Here is a 20261-nt window from a genome sequence, read left to right as displayed (position 1 = left end):
GGAAACTCTTCATCACTCTTCACTGGTGAATGCACCTAACCAGTGAGCCTGTCACAGGCCCAAGTGCGGCGGGCCAGGCGGTTATCTTTATTCCCCGCTGATCAGGCTGGCCTGTGCGCAGCCTGGGGACACAGCCTTTGGCTGCCCGTATCTCCTATGCCAGGGTTTCAGCAAAGGGCTAAGAGCAAAAAGTTTATCACCAATAAGTCATGATTGTTAATACTTAAGACAACAAACAATTTTGGAATCTTAGCATATCCAGGTGATTTTTTTTTTTTTTTTTTACTAATATGCATTCTAGTATTAAAACGATATTGACTGCTCTAATTTCCACCCACCCTTCTTTCCTAAGCCTCTAACCCCCCAGCGTGTTATTTATGATGGTTCATGTTTGCACATTGCGTTCCTTCCTTACCACCACCGTCCCCTCCCTGGACCAAAGCTATATTCAGTATGTTTGTGAGAAATGGTTGTAGATGGGCTGCCTTTAAACATTTTTATGAGTTCTTCTAAGCATAGACAAAGGCAATAAAAACTCCCAATGCTTCATATATTTTAAAAGACATCGTTGTCACATGAAATAATTTTGCTTGCGTGGTCCCTAAGGACCTGAAAAATACATTATAGTTACTGTAATCCTGCCGGATAGAGACAGTGTCTTCCCTTTACTCTTTGTTACGCCTCATGCTATCTGCTCAGGACATTATTCAGGCAAAGGAATCTGTATGTAGGCCGATGGACGTGTTCCTCTCATTCCCTATGAGTGCACCAAGCTAGCGTTTTTTCATCACCGGACCTTGCAGAGTAGGGTCCAAAGCCTGAACAGTAGGTTTAGTTCTTGCATTTTCTGGTCTGTTCTTTAAGGGAAGCTGAATTCCGATAAGGACTGTGCGCCTTCCTAACTTCACAAGGCCAGAGAAAAGACAGGTCGTGCCTCCCCGGGCGGGGCGCCCTGACCACCACGCCGTCCACGATACCGTAGGCGGCTCCTGAGAACCTGGTGTCATCCCCGGGCACCAGGCAGAGGCCCGACTTGTGCCCCTCGGACGAGGCCAATGTTCCCATTCTGCAAATGGAAACCCATCCCGTTCTCCGGCACCACGGGCGCGCGGGGCTTGGCGCAGTCCGTGGGCGCGTGGGGGATGCAGGCTGGGGTGTTTTCACCACGGCAGCCAGGGCCCTTAGGGCTCCCCAAGCCTCTGACAGCCGGCCCTGCCCTGACCATTGTCCGCACACCTCGTCCCTCCAGCTTCCGGGCCGCGAGTGAGATGATTTGCTGCAGATGACATCAGCCCGGGGCCAACGGCTGGAAGAGAGGAGGCAGCCGCCGCGCGGGGACGTGCCGGGTGGTCCTTCCCTCCTCCTCTTCCTCCCCCGCGCCTCGCCGCGGCTCCGTATAAAAGCGGCGCCGCCCCGCCCGCCCTCACTCCCGGCTCCTCTGCACCGCGCGCGGAGAGGGCGGAGGCGAGGCGGCGCGCGGCGCGGGAGGCAGGGCGCAGGGGGCGGGGCGGCGCCGGCACCTTCCCAGAGAGTCCTTTCTCCTGCGGCAGACGGGAGGAGCGGCCGGAGCGCGACACCTCTCCGAGGCGCGGCGGGCCGGCGGGATGGCGACCGTGGTGGTGGAAGCCGCGGAGCCGGAGCTGTCCGGCAGCATCGCCAACCCGGCGGCGTCCACTTCGCCCAGCCTGTCGCACCGCTTCCTCGACAGCAAGTTCTACCTGCTGGTGGTCGTCGGCGAGATAGTGACCGAGGAACACCTGCGACGCGCCATAGGCAACATCGAGCTCGGTAAGAGGCCCTGCGCCCCCACGGGATGCGCTCGGGGAGACGCGCAAATGCGACCCCACCCAAGGCGCGACAGCCGCCCTCGGGCGCGCCCCGCACCCACCTACCCCCGTCACCTCCCGCACACGGTCCGGACTGTTTCCCGAGCTCATTTCAGAGAATAATGCGAATTTAACTTGAGACCCAGGGGGAGAGTCTCTCCTAACCTTGAGGTATCTGTCACCAAGGCTGGGTCTGCAAATCTGAGCTAGCCACCGCCTCTCCCACTAAATGAAATGCAGGTGTCAGGAGCAGAGGCCACAATAAAGCCGCAGCCGCAGGAAGCAAAAAAGGGGGGGCTTATGCAGCCACTCCTTTCAGCTCCTCTCTCCCCCCCACAAAATAATGGACACCCCCCTCCCTGCCAGGCCCGAAGCTGAAGCACCATGTGGCAGGGCCCGCGTGGGAATCTTCACCACAGCCACCCCGGCCCTGAGAAATGCTTATTCTGGTTTAAATCCCTCCGATCTTTTCTTTCCTCGGAATGACTAGGCTAGTCCTGGAGCCACGCCCGTACCCCCCCCGCCCCTGCCGCCTCCCCCGGGACGCAGAAAGGGAGCCGCTTGCACTTCGTTCCCGGACTGCGGCCGCCTCGCTACCGCCCCTGGGACCTTGGTTACAGCTTTGAGAAAGGACAATGGGACCCCAAGTTGCGGGGTGGGGCTTCTTCTTTTAAAAGTCTCCACCTCGGGAGTGATGGCTTGGGTGGGGCGGGGGTTGTCGGCGGGCAGGGCCAGCGCCTCCCCCGTGCGCGCACCGGGAGCGCGCTCTGCAGAGGCCGAATAGCGGTTCGCCGGGGACCCCAGGCGGGGCCGTGAGGGTCCCAGGGGCGCAGCCTCGGGCACGCGGACCGACCCGCCCCTCAGCCCCGCCAGGGCTGCTGCAGTGCTTCCACCTGCCTCCGCACTGCGGCGCCCCCATCGGGGCCTCGGGCTCGGGGGTGCTACCTGCCCCCACCTCTCCCTCAGCCCAGCTTTGTTGCGCTCCCAGTCCCCGGTCGCTAGCCCAGGTCTCCGCTTTTCCCTTTGCCCCCGGCGTCCCAGACCTCCCCCCGCCCCTGACAGGGGTCGCCGGGTCCCCCCGCAGCCCCAGCCCGCGCGCGTTCCCCGGGTGGTGCGGGAGCGTTGCCGCCGGGAGACACCGCGGGGTGGGCGTGGTGCAGTCCGCAGTGCGGTCTCTACGGCAGCCCGAGGCGGACAAAGGGCGTTCACGCACCCCCCCCCCCCCCCGAAAAACCTTATTTTAGCTGAGAAAATAAACGCTTGTCAGTCATTTGCTTCTGCGTTTGGAAACGGCCGCTTGTCCCCAGAACAAAAGGCTGCAGGGTGGGGACTGGAGTTGCAGACCTGGTTCTTTTGTTTAACTTTAAAGCACAGATTTTCCCTTTCGGCTAAAAAAAAAAAGGCAGAATGAAGACTATTTTATTTTATTCGGGGGGAGAAAATCACGAATAAAAGATTTCAATAGTGATATGCCTTATTAGAGCATCTCAATAACCCTTATTTTCAAACTACAGTCTTTTAATCTGATCTGTTCTAATTTAGCGTATTCGCACGTTTTCTCCTTGGAAAATTTCACAGGTACTGCCTTTGGGTGTGGCCTTTCATGAATCAGTGACTTTGGCTTTTAAAAAAATGTTTTGTTTTTTTGTGTGTATGTGCCAGCACCATTGCCAGGGAATCATGATACATTAGGAGGTGCTTTTCTGTCTATAAAATTTTCATCACCACCCGATGTGGTGCCAGGAGAGGGTCCATCAGCCCCATTTTAGAGATGGGGGCCCAGAGAGTCAGGAAAGATAAGGGGACCCGCTCAAGGTCACACTACTGCTGAGGGACAGAGGTGGTACCCTTGCAGCAGCACTGGTTTTCTGGCCCTGTCCTGATGTCCGGGCAGGGCAGGCTAATATCAGAGGGGATCAAACAGGGCAGTTTTCAGAGCTGGCCTTTGTATAGCCATCGGCTTGTGGGCTGTGCCCAGCCGGGAGGTGGCTCGGAAATCACCTTCCCAGGGTAATGATCTTCCTGCTTTGTTACTCCGCGGACACCCTGTCAGTACCCTTCCTCAGGGGGCTCATCCAAGCGGCTTCTGTTTGAAGATAAAATAGACACATTCAGGGACTCCTGCGAGGTGCTCTCTGTCTGCTTTTTTACACGATTAGCACTTAGTGATAAAGTTCAGATTCGTCTTCCTGACATTTTCTTTTTTAATTTTTTAAAAAATTTTAATGAAGTGGTATGTATATACAGAGCAAAAGGCGAGGAACTCAGTGAATTTTCACAAAAATTTTCACAGGAAACACCTGTGTTTCCCAGATCAAGAACCCAACGTTACTGGAATCCCAGAAGACCCCTCATGTTCCTTTTCCAATCACCGTGCCTTTCTGAGTCTTCATTCCCTAATTTGGTCAGGGTTTTGCATGAAACTCTGAAATGGCTGTATTGATCCCATTAAGAATCCACCAAGTGAGTGAGCAGAGCCATTTCCTTGCACACGGTAACAGATGCCGCTGTCCTCTGGAGATTGCTCTCCTGAGCCCTGGGGTCTGGGATGCAGCCCAAGCTGCAGGGCCTTCCCGTGCTAAGTGGTCCAGAGCTTTTCAGTGTGGGATGACTTAGCAACAGGGCAGACCAGCTCTGTTTCCCGTGCCTGACCCGCGGCTGCCTCAGCCTTCGGGTCCCAGCGGGGCCTCCTCAAGAGGTCACTCTGGTACCACCGCCGAGTGTGGCTGCCGGTGCCTGTGGGCCCTGCTGTGTGAAGCAAGAGGGAGATGCTCCGGGGCCTCGGCTCTGACTGTGTGCTGCAGGCTGGGAGGGCGGTTCAGCATCTCTTACTCTTGCTTCCTGTTGGCCCTCCTACCTTAACTGATGCTCTGGGTTTGGGAACCCTGGTGACTTGGATTTTTGCCATCTGATTATTGAGGAAGCCTAGAAAACCAATCTGTAGGAAGATGGTGGTAATGCAGTTAATCAGCAGGCCTGAAGTATCCCAATGTGAGTGCTTAGTAAATGCTTCTTGAAACCAAGGAAGAGAGATGGTCACTCATTTTCTCAACTGCATTTAAGAACCAAAATGTAGGGTTTGGTCATTCTTCTCAAGGTTGAAACAATAGTCTTTCCTCAGACTGGTCTAGATTTATTTAGTTATGCAGGACTTTATGCCAAACCATTGTCATTACCACCAACTACTGCTTCTTGGAACCTCTTTTGTCCCATTCCCAAATAGTCCCCAGTGTGGACCTAAGAGCCATCCCATTTTTAGCAGAGCCCCCCCCCGCCCCCCAGTTTATTTTAGGATGTAAACTATATGCATCCATGCCTTGCAAACTCAGTTCTAGAGCCTTGTGAAAGGAGTTCTCATTGCTTCATTTTATTGTTTTAAAGAATATTAGGTGTCAGTTTAATGCTTTCAATTGCTATTAAAGAGTGTAACCTTTCTCTGGGTAACACTGGGAATCAGCAAGATTTGTTCATAAAAAGATAGATGTGTGTGACATCAGCTACCCTGGATTTTTAGATGTAAATTTAGCTGAATACATTGTAACTTGATATCACTTTATTGAATATTTTCAGTCTAAGATGGCTATGAGAATTAAGAACCCAGGAAAGTTTGGGGTTTAATTTTCATTTTGTTTCAACAGGGGAAAAAATCAACACATGGTGGTGGTTAAAAGAAATGTTAGAGAGTGTTAACTTTATTATATTTGTCTTTATACTTTTCAAAGTCAAAAGGCAGGTGGATTTCTGCTTGCACTGTTTAATTGGTATTATCTAAGGGTTCTATGATCCACAGGGAAATGTAAGCCCATCTCCAAATTTAAGGTCATTAAATTGATGATTCATTGTTAATCTTTTCTAAAAGCTTATTTTTTAAATAAGTTCTTTTAGACCAACGAATAAATTATTATAAATCACTTCCTTTGTTTGTTTCTAATGTGAGATGCTATCCAAGACCTAACTTGTTTATCATCAATGTTTTGAAATGATGAGCTCTGTATGTAAGATATTGCCAGCATTATACATAAAATATATATTAGGAACATCAAGTTGTTGGCTTAAAAAGAGGAAGAAAGTAAACCAAAGGTTAAGTCAAGGGAAAAAATAAGAAAACTTTTCTCTGAGAAATAAAACCTTGAATTTAGCATTTCCTTTGTTTTAATTCTTTCTTTAGTTTATGATACTAATCTGACTTGATCACTTTTTGGCATAATTTTACAAACAGAATCTTAGGGTTATAGATTAATCATTTAGACTTGGAAAAAATATTGAAAAGCCAGTTTCTCAGAGGGAGCAACCGAAGCTCATAGAGGAATATAAGCTTGTCAAAGGCCCAAATAACTGTCACATAGAGCCCACGGGCCATTTCAACGTGGAATGCATGGTCCTGATGGGCTGCTTTCTCCAACCTACTGTCTCCTCTAGAATTATAGATTTTAGCCTTTAAATGGAAGGTGCTTTTTAAAAATTGTTGGTTTTGTGAAATAATTCTGCAAAATGCTTGCATGATTGGTCAAACTTGGCCAGATCTAACCTGTGTAAAGTTAGGGAATCTGGCTCCTCATTTTCACCTCGACTTCTCCTGTGGTGGCCCCCCCCCCCCCCACACATACTCATACATACAACCCTTTCTCCTTTTTCCATCTATAACTTCTTGTGCACTTTAGCCTGCTCTTTGTGCACTACTACCCCTTGGGGTCAGAGAACTGAGATGGAGAATCCTTTGTTACCCCGTGATCTCTGTGACAGAGGAATGGCACTCCTTGCATATGAGGTGGGAGAGTTCTCAGGATGCCTGGCCTTAGGCCAATTTCTCAGGTGGGAGTGATTCCCTCTGGGCCTTGCTTTAAAGAGTGGAGGCTTATCTCCTGCAGCTGGTGCCCCCATCCGGGTAAGCCAAGGGGCACAGTGTTCATAGAGTGCTGGAGAAGCACAGCCTCAGGGACGAGCTCCACCTGTTTCCTGGGGGGGGGGGACCTGGGGGGGTGTTCCTCAGAAAAAGCAGGAATTTATCCTGGCTTCTCTACAGCCCATCAGAGACCAGGATGACCTGCTTCTGGAAGCCAGCACCCTACTACCCCCTCCCCGCCATGAATTCAGAGAGGGGAGAACGTGGAAAGGGCCAAAGAAGATATATATATTTTTTGCCCTATGAGCTTTAGAGGGCCCACTAATGGCTTTCTCTTGGACACAAAGGGGAGATACATAACCTACAAAATGCAGTATGAACCTTCATTGAGAAATACTATTTCTCTTTACTAATATTATCCAGTAGAAGGTACAAAATAATTACAAAGTATTTTATTTCTAAAATTGTTAGAGAAAGTGGCCTGGTTCCAAAAATTTCCTTTCCAACTAAAATAACCAGTGAATCCATTATAACTGCTATTTTATAAGTGGGAGTAGTGATTATGCATTGTTAAGAAACAATTTGGCTCGAAATTGCTCCCTTGAAAAGAGAACCTTAATTTTTTAGTTTCATTGGGTGCATAAAAACGGGAAATATTTTTTATCAGCTATTTACTGGTGTAATTTAAAAATTCCTAAATGGTTTTTCTATTATTTCATACTTTTTCCATCGCTAAATTACAAATCATACAACCAGGAGTTTATGAAATAGAACGCAAGCATTTAATTGCACGTGTCATGACAAGTTAATTGAGGCCAAGGGAAAATGGCAAACAACAGTGTAAGAGCAAGTCTACGTCTAACCCTAGATGAAGTCATTCAAATGCTATAGCACTTTGGACACTACTCAGAACAAAGGCAGAAAAACTGTATGAATTTAATTTAAATACATATGTCTCATTATTAACTTATTGACCCAACTTGACAAGCCAGAAGATGAAGTGGAGCTCAGACCCGGAGCACAGAGAATCCAATCAACATTTACTAATTAAGCAGCTCAGACAGGAGCTCCGAGATTTTTTCCGCTAGATGAGTATATAGTGTATGTATAGGTTGAAGTAAAATATTCTAATGAATTCAGACCTCTCAACCTGTCAAGCCTTCTGTGAAACAAAAAGAATGCATTTATCATTTCTGCACTAAAAAGATCCACAAAATCTCAACATGCCTTTCTTGCTAAAATTTAAATACTCCATTAGCACAAATGCAAACTGAGACTGTTAATGTTTCCAGGGAGACCCATAAAATTCTCCCTTATAATTTAGCCTCTCTTTAGGAATGTTAACTCTTTCATACCTGCATTCTTCCTATGGATTACTATAGAGAAATTTCTACCTCCATATGGTGGGCATACATCTATTGGAAAATATTTGTCATAGTTGAAAAGGTGTTTGGTATATAATGTGAAGATATTTTTGATGTGTAGTCAACTGAGTTTCCAGAATATTTTGTAATGTGTGTGTTTTCTTTTTTTCTATCTATCATCTATCTGTCTATCTATATCTATCTATCTATCTATCTATCTATCTATCTATCTATCTATCTATCCATCCATCCATCCATCCATCCATCCATCATCTATCTATCATCTAATCTACCTTGATTCTTTGCAAGATAGGAAGAATGAACGAGAGATAAATGGGAATAAATGCATATATGCATTTAGGATTTAGAGGTGTTTTTAACACACTATCATATGTACTCCCAAGTCTGTGTGCCTAAAAATGACAGTTCATCAGCTGTGTTATACCTAGTTTCAAGTCCCCACCCTTAGTAGGTATGCAATAAATGGTTGTTCCAGAGATTTGTTCCTGGCAGTTAAGTATACTCCATGCAAAGGTACAATTATGGATACTATATACTGGCTCTACCATGAGCTGTCTAGTTATTTGGGAAAATAAAAAAATACATAAAAAACACACACACACTCCAGAGTTTTGTGGTTCCCCAGTTGTCCCTGGCTTGCTCCCCAGATCTCCCTTCTCTTATGTCCTCTGGGCACCTCTCTAGCCATCTTTGGGTGGGTGGGAGGGAGGAGGAGACTAGGGAGGTGAGGCATCAGCAGACCTAGCCCTGGTGTCCTCTCACCCCAGCTTCCAGCCTAGTGAATGGAAGCGTGGACTTCTGTGGGAATGGACAGTTCATGGCCCCCACTCTGTAGAAAGTTTATAAAATATAAAAAGTGGCCACATTTCTTTGCCTCTGGATAAGAAAATTTAACACAACTAACAATTGTGAATGAAAGAACTGCTTGCCAAGCTAGTCAGGTAAAATAAATGCCTGGGAGACAGACAGGCCTAGTCTTGAAGATTTAGATCCAGCCTTTTTATCAAAGATCACTCAAACTTTGGATTGATATCCAGGGGTTGAGAAACCAAGGTCAAAAATAGGATGGGTAAAGAAAAGAAACTACGTGCCCCCATGTTGCTGGCTTTCCCACCCACATCCTATGTTTTCTTGCCACTAATTTTAAGTGGACCCTGGGAAAGCCAGGCTGTCTGGTGGCCTCCTAACTACTTCAGAACTCACCATCTTTCTGCCCTTTCTGTTCCGCCCCTGGAGTAGAGCCTGTCATTTTCCTAATAACTATTTTCTTTTACTCTCCCAGGAAAGCTGCGTTTACCCTTTACAAGGGGCAGAAGTTCAGGCTACGTTGCTATTATCCCTCCCTTGTGGCCTGGTGGGGAGACCTCCCCGGCCCTCCCATCTTGTGGGCATCACTGCTCATCACCAAGCTCTTCAGAAAAGGAGTTTCCATATCCTCCCCCAAAGCCTGAGAAATGTCACAGTGGTACTTTCCAGACCATTCTGAAATGACTCACTGGAAGTCTGTCAACTGTCTTCCTTTCCCTCCTTAGGAATCCGATCATGGGACACCAACCTGATTGAATGCAACCTAGACCAAGAACTGAAACTTTTTGTATCTCGACACTCTGCAAGATTCTCTCCTGAGGTCCCAGGTGAGGCTTGGGTTTGGTGTTAGTTAACTCAGAATTTGAAAGGATGGGGAATTAGGCCATTGACTGGAAGACAATGCCTGGGATATCAAAAAAGACTTTCTCTTATTGCTGAAAGATTCTTTGTATTATTATCTACAAGGTTAGCCAGAAGCCATATTTTAAGAAAGTCAACCTAATGTCACTGTGTTGGTTATATATTTTGTGGGTTCTTAGAGGTTTTTAAAGTTCTGGGGTAATTTTTTTTTTTTTTCTTTCTATCTCACTGTACTCTGACCTTAAGGGATTGCAAATTATTTAAATGTTAATTTTACTCGAGTGAAGTTTGAATATAAATTAGATGCCTTCAGAATCCCACATAAGAAAATTTAACACAACTAACAATTGTGAATGAAAGATCTTTCACCTGACACCTTTCCAAGAAAAAGGAAACGTCTGCATTTCAAAATGAAATATACATCATCATTTCATCCTTGCAGTGTAACCCACTTTCCTTAGTGTGGGTAAAAGTTCCAACTGTGTTAATACAGTCTTTTTTTCAGAGATGAAAAAATACTACAGAAAAATTAAAGGTAAGGACACAAAAATTTGTCATGTGAAGATGCCCTCACCAGCCATCTCACTGGGGATGTACCCTTGTCACCAGAAAGGGACCAGGACCGAAGCGGGTCTGCCCTGGCACAGTCTGGAATGTGTGGGTTCTTGGCTTAATGTGGGAAAGATTTCACAACACAAATCCAGGTGATTTTGAGAGTACAGTTTATTAAAGCTGGGGACAGTGAAACAAAGGAAGAGTTTAAGATAGAAGAGGCAAGATCATAGCGACAGGAGTGAACCTCGGTGAGGCTGCCTTGGCCCTTGAGAAAGTCACAGAGGCAGAAGAAGTGAGCCAGCTGGGCTGCATGGACTCAGGAAACAAGTTACAGAGGCAAAAGGAGGGCCCTTGTAGACAGGTCCAGGAGGTTAGCTTAGGATGAGCTGCCGATGCCTGCTGCTCCCCTGGTTGGAAGTCTCCTGGGAACTTTTAGAGCTTAGAAATAAAGCAAAGATCCACCCTTGAGGAAAGAAGAGGGAAAGGTGTGTGCATGCCCAAGGGAGAGCTCCCATTGGGTCCTTTGCCTTAAGGGTTTTTCTCTGTTTTCTAAAGGTGGGAATTTTAGGGGAGGATCTCAATAGAATATTCATCAGCTTTCCAGGTGTGTCCTTTGATATACTGTGGCATCAAAGTAAGCATACAGAAGGATTAGGGTCATTCTCTGGTCAGTTTCACCTTCAAAGAATGTCACTGGAAAGGGAATGGGACTGAGACCAGTTTGCCCCAGCATGGCCTCGAATGTGTAAACTGTTTGATCCTAAGTGTCCTTGGTTAGAGAAGATAAGATCTTGCGATTTATTAGCTGCCTGTAAATTGCTCAGCGGTCTGTTTAGCTGTCTGTCTCAGTTTCCTCATTCCTCTTGCCAAAGAATTTTCCTAGCTTCTGACTATCCTGCCTCACCCCGACCTCTAGGCCTGGGAATGCAGGCAGATTCACTCACCTTGTCTTCCTCTTGAGAACAGTGACCTGTATTTCTCCCAATTGGTCACATTTAGGATAATGAGTAGGGTTGCCGGCCTGTAAAGACTCCAAAGCTGGGACATTTTTTCCAAAGCTCTGCCATTGATCCATCATAGGTACCATTGATCCATCATAGGTACTATATTGCATTTTATTTCTTGAATATCACTTAAATTTTATTTAAAATAGAATAGAACATACTCTTTTCTGTCTAAATGATTTTGTTGTGTGATTGCTGATTTTATTGGCATTGATATAAACTCAGGATGGGATTCAGCCTCTTTTGACCGACCACATCATGTTCAATTAGCCTTGTCCATACTGGGATTTAAGACCACTTATAGGATGTCAGTACCTTCATGAATCACACTTGGCTGCTGCAATATGCCCACAAGACAGTCCAGTTCTTCTCTTGAAGCTTGATATTAGAATAAAATCCCATATATTCTAGTTAGCAAATGAACTGTGGCCCTCAAGCATGGAATCAAGTAAGTGCACTAAGAAAAACATAGCAAGAACTGGCTCACTAAAAGTTAAATGTGCTGCAAAGCCATGTGCAAAATCAGCTCTTGGTACTGAGAAAAAAGAGGATGATCCTGGGACTATCAGATGGCACATGATTTGCTGGAGTAAAGGTACAGTATGTGGTTGTTTCTCTCGTTGTTACTGTGTTGTATTTTTGTGTCTTGCACATCTCCATAACTTTAAAAATCATCTCACAATAAGGAAAATACGGGAAGTGCCCTTTTCCAACAAGTATGTTTCAGAATGTAAATTCAAGCTTTTGTCTTTTCTTTGTAGGTTGTTCTGGCTTTTTACTATGACTGTTTGTTTATAAGACTACTTTTTTTTGTTTTGTTTTTGGGGGGTTGGTAAACAAAGCCTGTGATTCCCATTGTGTTCATTCATACTTGGATTGACTTTATAGAATGACAGCTGTGTATTGCAAAATGCAAGGCTGTGAGAATTGCTAAAGAACTAACTGTTTTTGGACCAAAGACCTAGCGTTACTCTAGCGGACTAGGAAGGTCAAGTTCCTTGCCAATCACCACTTTAGCCTAATGTACCATTCTCTCTGCTTTTCCTGCTGTCACCTACAATAAGGGCTGGTTACCTACCTAGTTGTATCAGTGCTGTGCTAGGTGCTGTGTCTAGAGATGGCTTATAAAAGACTGGCGATTGCCTCAAATGCACCTAACAGCATGTGTGGGCAGCACAACCAGATCGGTGCCCTTGTACTAGTTTTTAAACATGGTTTTGAGGTTCACTTTTCCTATTTCTTCAGGATTGCAGGTTTCATTCAAGACATTCCTGAACGGTTTAGTCATGTTGAATAGATATCCTTTAAGTAGGAACCTGGACTATGATGCTTTGTCTGCATAAGGTGGGGTTGTGTAGTATGAATGGTGAAGTTATAGGCCCTCCCCTCCACCCCCGTTCTCCCAAGTGTGAGCCCTGGGGTCACCAAGCTCCCACCAGCTCTGGTGTACTTTGGTTCTTGGGATGGTCAGTCCTAGGGCCATCTTACTCTCTGAGACCTGTTCTAGCATTGCCTTTCCTAAAGATCCTTCATCAAACACCTGCTGTGTGCCCAAAGTAGGCCTCTGCTGGTTTGCCCTGATGCAAAACCATTCCTGGCCACCTCCAAGCTGGGCTCAAGTGAGACTAGTCATTCTGAGAAAAAACGTTAGGTATTCTCTCAGGAACACGCCTCAGGCTTTCACCCAAATGAATGTTGAACAGTTGAGTTTTTTCAAAACAGAGCAACAGTCTTATGCTTCCTTATATTTATAAATTCAAATACCATCCTAAAATTTTTATTTGCATATTATAGTATGTTTTTTGTATCTTAATCATGATGGATGAAAATCATTTTTGTAAGTCTTACCACAAGAGTAGAGCAAGGCTTACCACGCTCATCTTGTTTCTTTCCCTGATTTAACTTCTATTGTTATCCCCATGTAACAATAGAGGAGGGTGTCTCCTAGGGGTTATAGGAAGTGCTCCGTGATTATTGGTGTTAGACAGACATCATTTCAAAACAGCAAACAAATACAAGCCATTTCCAGGACAAGGGGCACCAGGAGAAAAATTCATTTTAATTTTCTTTTTTTCCATCATTGTGTCACTTCTGCCTATTAAAATAATTTAAAAATTTTGGGAACCCAAATCCTCACCAGCAACGTAGCATAATGATAAGAGTGCAGATTCTGGATCGTAGCTCTGACAGTTATTTGTATAGGATCGGACAAGTCTCTTAACCATTTTATTTTATGCCTCAGTTTAGAAAACAGGGATAGTCACTTCTACCTCAGAATTTTCATGAGGATCAGATGGATTAATGCATGTAAAGATCTGAAAACAGTGTTCATCACATCACACAGTAAAACAATAAATGTATGCTAGTGTTTAAAATTGTCTCCCTTATTGAAAAATCTATTTGACTTGAATATTTGGTGTTTGTTATTATCTATGTGAAATACTGGCTTTAGATATTGGCTGACTTCCTTTTTGTAATGATATTAAAATTTCTATTAAAGATGTTTCTCAGAGAAACAACTGCCTTCGGCATTATAAGAAGGAACCCAGCTGCTGGTTATGCGTAGGGGGCAGTGACATTCCATGACTGAGTTTTGGAGGGTCCTTTGGGTGTGAGGGCAGAAAGGAGGCGATGCGTTAAGGTGCTGGCATGGCCGAACCGGAGGGCAGGGTTGGGGAACATTTGCAAAATGGCCCTGTTGGTACCCAGGGGAGGATGCTGATGTGCGTGAGGGTGCATCCACTTGCTCGCTGTGATAATCTATTCATGAGTAGGGGAGGAGAATAGTTTTATATACCTTTCTAGGTTCTGTTAGCTGGTCTATTAAGTTGACATAAGACAGATTAACAGGAGAAAAACAAACCTAACCTCACAAAGACAATGAGACCCCAGGAAGGGCAGGTTGGGCGGTTGAAGGTTTTATGCCAACCTGAGCTAAGCAATGCAATAAAGGCCTGGAGCTTCAAAGGGGAGGAGAGTAATTTCCAGGACAATAAGAAGAGCAGATGTTTGGTAATTAGATGTTTGCCCTGCCATACAGGTAGGTCATTCATGTGAAAGTTCTTTGTTAGTAGCTCTATGAGCCAGGCCCCCTAATTAAATTCTTCTAGGTAATTAAGGGAGAAGTAAAAGTTTTTCTTGAGTCTGTGGGGTCTTGCCCTCAGCTCAAGAAAATCCACATGCCAAAGCGGTATATTTTGGGGTCACATACTCTGTTCCCCTTCAAGGGGCAACTTCTTCCACTCCATTTTGTTACACGATTCTTTCTTCGCTTTCCCCAACCAGCAAGTGACTATAGACGTTGCTAGTTTCAAGAGACCAAGGTTTCTGGTGGTTTATTTTCTTAGGCAACTGAATAAATAGCGAGACCTTGGCATGTGTACATTTTGTGACTGGATTTATAACTCCTAGATCACATTCACGCAAAGCTTCCTGCAATGTGATTGCTTTTGTAATGTGTACATGGGCGGTTCTGTTTAAAAACCCAGGCCTTTTCTCTAGAAGATAAACATGGTCAGGTTTGTGCTGAGTTGATTGCTAAAAATAGCTGGCTTGGAGACTGGTTTTCGATAGAGAATTAGAATCAGGAACCTTGAATTCAAGTCACTGGAATCCTCTACTCCCTTTGACATTAACAAGGCAAGGTTTTATAAAACTTGCCAGTAGAATGATAAGAAGTTGCTAAAACGCCTGTAACGAAGGTCTAGGAATATTTTCAGTGTCTCCTTTCTGTCTAGACTTGTATGTTTAGTCTGCCGTTGTGCAGAATTATAGCCCGATTGTATGTGCCTAGAATGCATCACCTGCTCTGTGACGGGGGTAATGAATGTGTTTCAGCCTGCTCCCAACCTTTAAACAAGAAAGCACACAAATACATGTTCAGCTGCACCCACGAAGCTGACTTAACCCTCAAGGAACCTGCGATTTTCAGAGGGAACTTTATCCTTGTGTTTTCTCTCTCGGGTGCACACACAGGGACAGGCACTTGCCCACATGCCAACACCGCTAGGCTCACCTTTTCTCATAGCATCATCATCTAAGGTTATGGAAGGAATCCCAATATTAGGAGAAAATGACAAATAGCTTTATTTGTGTTGAAGTAACCAGACCTCTGTTTAACATCCATTGAGGTCAATGCCGCCCTCCTAGGAGGGAGGCTCCCGTTTTAATGCAAATCACTGGCCTTTCTTCCACTTGCCCTCTGCCCTCAGCCTTCCCAGCCCGTGGGTTGCAGTCGGTGGAGCCTTCAGCAGCCGCTCCCGCCCCAGTGCTCCCATTCACTCCAGCTGGCTGCTGCCCGGTCACCCCCGCCCGATGCCTTTGAAAGGATGGAGGGGCCAAAGTTTGCAAAGAGAAGAACCGGAATTGCATAGTGTGTGCAGCGGAAGGCCTGGTTCCTGCGAGGTTTACATTTCGTACAACAGTGAAACGCGGGATTCTTTATATCCACAGATACTCACACACTAACATACTATTTTCTGATGCGGGTGTGGCCAACAAAAAGGAGAAACGTGGTGTTGCGTGGCCGCTCAGGTGCCTTCATTCCCTGGGGTTGATGGTTCATTCAGGCCACCCTAGAAACACCTATTCATCTCAGTTTTTTTTGGAGTAAAAAGGATGTTTTACTCTACCGACTGTAATGGCTCTCAAGCGGTTCCTAATGGGCACTGTGGAGCCACTCAACATAGACACGCATAGGCAGGAAGGTGGCAGAAAACTGGCTGCCTGGGCCCAGTAACCATTTGGGGGGATGTCAGTAACCTGCCGTTAAATCCAGCTAAGTGCGTTCCAGAGCAGCGCCGAACGCTGCCCACCAAGGACAGCTTTTGTCTTCATTGCAGAAACCAGAGCGCCCATGGTTTTTGCTAGTACAGTTTTTGTTTTTTTGTTCTTTTTTTTTTTTTTTTTTTAAGCACTCAGTATCAGCAAACCACCAAGCAACCGCAGCCCCCTTTCTCTTTACTGCCCGCTTTTGCATTTCTCTCTCTGGGGCATTTTGTTCAGCACGTATGAAAGCAAGCTGGAAATAACGGTGGGAGAGGAGGGATAAAGCATAAGCTAACGTTTCTTTTTTTAAAATGTCAGGTACTGTTTTTGAGTGCCCATTAATAAGCAAGTAATTGTAAAGGGGTAGATAAAAGAATCAGATGTCCCTAGTGTTCATCATTTAGTTGGAAAAATGTCATCCACAGCTTTAAAAAACACTAACAAAGAGTGTTTTCTTAATTTACAAACTGGTGTGTGTGTGTGAGAGAGAGATTGAGATTTAAAGAAAAGGGTCTGAGAACAGAGGTCATAACCAGCGTTGCATTTTGACTGTTCAACCACAGATTTCATGGCAGTGACAAAGGTTACCCAGGTACCAGCACCCCCACCCCCAGCCGGAACCCAGGACTAATGAAACGCTACCAAGGCAACCGTCAAGTATCCCCAAACATCATACTCCAGGGCTTACGCCTTTGTTTTCTTTGCTTCGGCCTAAGGGTAATTTCTATTGCCTGGGGACGTCAGGTTTCCTTCGTCCTAGAGAAATGTGAGAAGGAAAGAAGTGCCTGGGGAAGTGAAAATGGCCACAGGGACTGAAGAAGTGAACATAAACACAAGACAAAATAATGTTATTTTAATAAACTGTGTTCAAGAGTTGCCTCTGTTCAGGGCTGGTGAGATAACTGCCTACAGAAAATGCAGCAAGAGAGTCCACACATGATTTAAAAATAAAATTTCTAATTAAAAACAAACAAAAAAAGCCTAGGGAAGATGGTCTTTTATTGGATGTGCCCCAAGGACAGCTGGGTCACACCTCATTTTAGAGACTCAAACTGAGTTTGCCCCTAAAAAGTGCCTTGTGGGTTTAATTGTCTGAGGGGTTAGATAAAAATGAACATCCTGAGGACTGCCTTAGCTTGGAAAGTCCGCTAAAACCTGCCCTTTGCTAGTCCTTTCTTAATCAAACAGGTTTTACTGGAGCCTGTGAGTGAAGGAGCCCCAGTTGAGCATTTTGGACCAAGTTTACAGATTTCCTTGTTTGCATCACACAGGAATCTGGGGAAGGAGCAGCTGGTGCCCTGAGGGAACACAAGCAGTCCTGGCGCACCTGCCCCAAGGACACTGATTCATAAGCAGGTTGCTTTTGATGTTAATGGAAATGTCAGTCAATGGCAATGTCATGTTTGGGGAAGTTCACTTGATAGCACTAAAACTAAAGATTGAATAAATTCTGCCACCCAGTCCAAAGGCACTCTCGGTGCCTGTGGGGCTCCTGAGTCATTTTCAGCGGCTGTTCTTTGCCTTCTAAGCTCTCACCTAGAGGCTTTGATGTCTGAAAGATCTGCAAAACAGGTGTGTGTGTGTGGGGGGGGGGAAGCAGGAAGGGATAACTGGTCTTCTATCCATTTGGTAGGAGATAGTTGTTTCACAGTGTATGGTATTTCCTTTTTAAAAGGTGCCCTATTATCAGCCCCAATCTGTCATTAAACATTTATGTAGTAGTTCCTGTAGCAAGACCCAGGTCTAGTTCCTAGCTCTGCAGGCCATTAGAAGACGTATAAGTACGTAATCCTGGCCTGGGCGTTGTTTACAAGTGAGCATGGAAGATAACTAACAGAACAAGTTAGTATATAATAGTGTCATATGAGAATTTTGTAGGAGGATATTTCTGTAAATTCTGTTTGCTCAGGCTATTTTTAAAAATGCACATGCATAAAAAATATTCACTAAAATCATATTATCTACACAAATTAAGATCTAATGCACTGGATTTTCTTTGTGACCAGGGAATTTTGGATCCAAATTGAATTAATTATTCCCTAGTTTGGAGCTACATTTTGAGTTAAGCCCTTTAATTTAATTATGAAAAGGCTGACTTGCTATTTTAAGGCTTCATGCCCTCTGAAAGCATGTGAGAGCAAAACTGCTGAAATGAACATATAGGCTTTGACTTCAAGATTGTCTTCATCTTTGAGTGCTGGGACACTGTTGGCAGAGTTGGAAGACACTTGGGAGAGATTGTGAAAGTGAAAGGCTTTATGGAAATAAATCTGAAGTAATTGGTTCCCTGCCCCGAGGCCAGGTTGGACTCTTTGCAGAGCTCTGATTCAGCTGTTCCCGTAGCCAGGGAAGCAGGGAGGGGACTGGGGCTGTGAGCTGCTTCCCAGGCCCCTCCCCTCTGCAGAGCCCTGGAGCCTGACCTAATGCGGCAGCCCTGGCCCACCTGAGATTCTCGTTGCCCAGGTAGCCCCCTGAAAAGTTGCTGTGAGGCCTTTTCTCTTCTGCAAAATAAAGGGCTTAGACTAGATCAGGGTACCTGAAACTTTGTTCTGCTAGCCGTTAGTCCTGTAAAACATTAATCGATAGTCAGTGGGAAAGAATTCCATTGTGAAATGAGTCCGGGAACTATGGCACGCTAGGCCTTATTCTCGGAGGAGTCATAACGTAGGTAACTGCATATAAATAAACTTGTTTAATTGTGTATAACCATAAATTTCCTTAACCTATTTGACTAGTCACTTCCACCGACACTTTCTCCTGGGGAGCTGGATTTCTCCAGAGCTCGGTTTGGGAAAGGATAGACTAACTGATCGCTGAGTCTCTGCCAGGTTTTAGACAGGCGGGGGCAAAAGTAGGTTTACAGTTGTTCGTATGGAAAATAACACAATAATTAATAAATAACAATACAAGAATAAACTCTGTGTTTTTTGTACCTACAGCTGTAAACCTACTTTTTCCCCACCCTGTATTCGATGATTCCATGAATTTTTATGAAATTACCTCATCACTAATACGGAGAAGGGAACTTGTCCTCCCTCTTCTCTGTTTAGCTTAAAATGGTTTATCACCCAGGTTTTACAATACCTGTGAGAGAGTTTAGTTCAGAACATCTGCCTCTCCCATCTGATAGGGTTATAAATTTTAGGGGAACACGCACAACTTGATGACACTCGGGCTGATTTCCTCGTTTGGAAGTTCTTACTGGCCCTTTGCCTTTTCCTTCCAAACCAGACGAAACTTAGTGGTGTCTGCACAGTGCCAAACACCTGCATGGAAAGCATTTCAGAAGTCAAGTTCATGAATGTTTTATCCACACACTGCCAAACAGGAAATGGCTGCATTTCCCCATGATTAGAATTTCCACATTGGTGTTTGGTGCTGCGCGGAGCCTCCGATTAGCCGCTTAGTCACAGAGCTTTAGGAAGAGCCTGAAGATTACATGTCATGAGTCCTGGGGGTCACCTATAGGTTGACTGTGTTAAAAGTACCAGGTACAGCATTTGTTATGGCTTATTGAGAATGGCCTGCATTTTAATAAGCGTGATCAGCAATGCATATCTCGTCGTGTGAACACTCAATTAGTGCAGTGCAGTTTAACAAGTCAGAACATGCAGATATGAATGCCCTGGGGGAGCAGTGCTCACATCACATTAGTACTGACAGCGTGCAGCTTGCATGAAGGTGATCAGTATCGGGAGGCCACGATTATCCGGAAGGAAAAGTGATTTTTATGGTAATACATCATAGGATTGTTGGGATCTGATACCTTTAAGGTAACAATTTCAATCTGTCCTATTCCTAATTTGATCATGTTTGCAAAAAAATGTTTTAAGTCACTAAAACCTACACGTAATATTATTTTTTACAGCAAACTTGACAGAGTGCTCTAAAAACCCAGATGAAATAATCTATGTACAGTAACATTAATGATAGTATCTCTATGGATGAGAAACTTAGTGGCCTTGTTAATCAAATATTCTAGTTAATAAGGAGTTGCCAATAATTTCTTGTGGGATTATTATTTTTTAAAGTTTTGGAATTCAATAATATGGTCCTTTCTATTTTTTATTTTTTTTTAATTCTCACCCAAGGATATTTTTTCCATTGCTTTTCAGAGAGAGTGGAAGGGAGAGAGAGAAAGAAACATCAATGTGAGAGAGACACATCACTTGGTTGCCTCCCGGGGGATTGAGCCTGCAACCGAGGTATGTGC

The 20261-nt window shown here is 45.0% G+C and overlaps 1 protein-coding gene across 2 annotated transcripts in view; it reads left to right on the top strand.

The window, feature by feature from the left end:
- The first annotated feature begins 1482 nt into the window (after positions 1–1482).
- The window catches only part of MAP1B (microtubule associated protein 1B), a 90820-nt gene continuing 72041 nt past the window's right edge, over positions 1483–20261 (top strand). For both annotated transcript variants that reach the window (XR_013998364.1, XM_081131120.1), the window contains exons 1-2: positions 1483–1788; positions 9587–9688. Coding sequence is in view for 1 of the 2 variants with exons in the window: in XM_081131120.1 (XP_080987246.1) it covers positions 1605–1788; positions 9587–9688 (286 nt within the window). In the remaining variant the exon portion in view is untranslated. The remainder of the gene's footprint in view (positions 1789–9586; positions 9689–20261) is intronic.

Source organism: Miniopterus schreibersii (assembly GCF_964146895.1).
Source record: "Miniopterus schreibersii genome assembly, chromosome: 3".
Classification (NCBI taxonomy): domain Eukaryota; kingdom Metazoa; phylum Chordata; class Mammalia; order Chiroptera; family Miniopteridae; genus Miniopterus; species Miniopterus schreibersii.
Note: the sequence above shows the minus strand (reverse complement) of the source record. Positions and strands in the feature narration are given on the sequence as shown.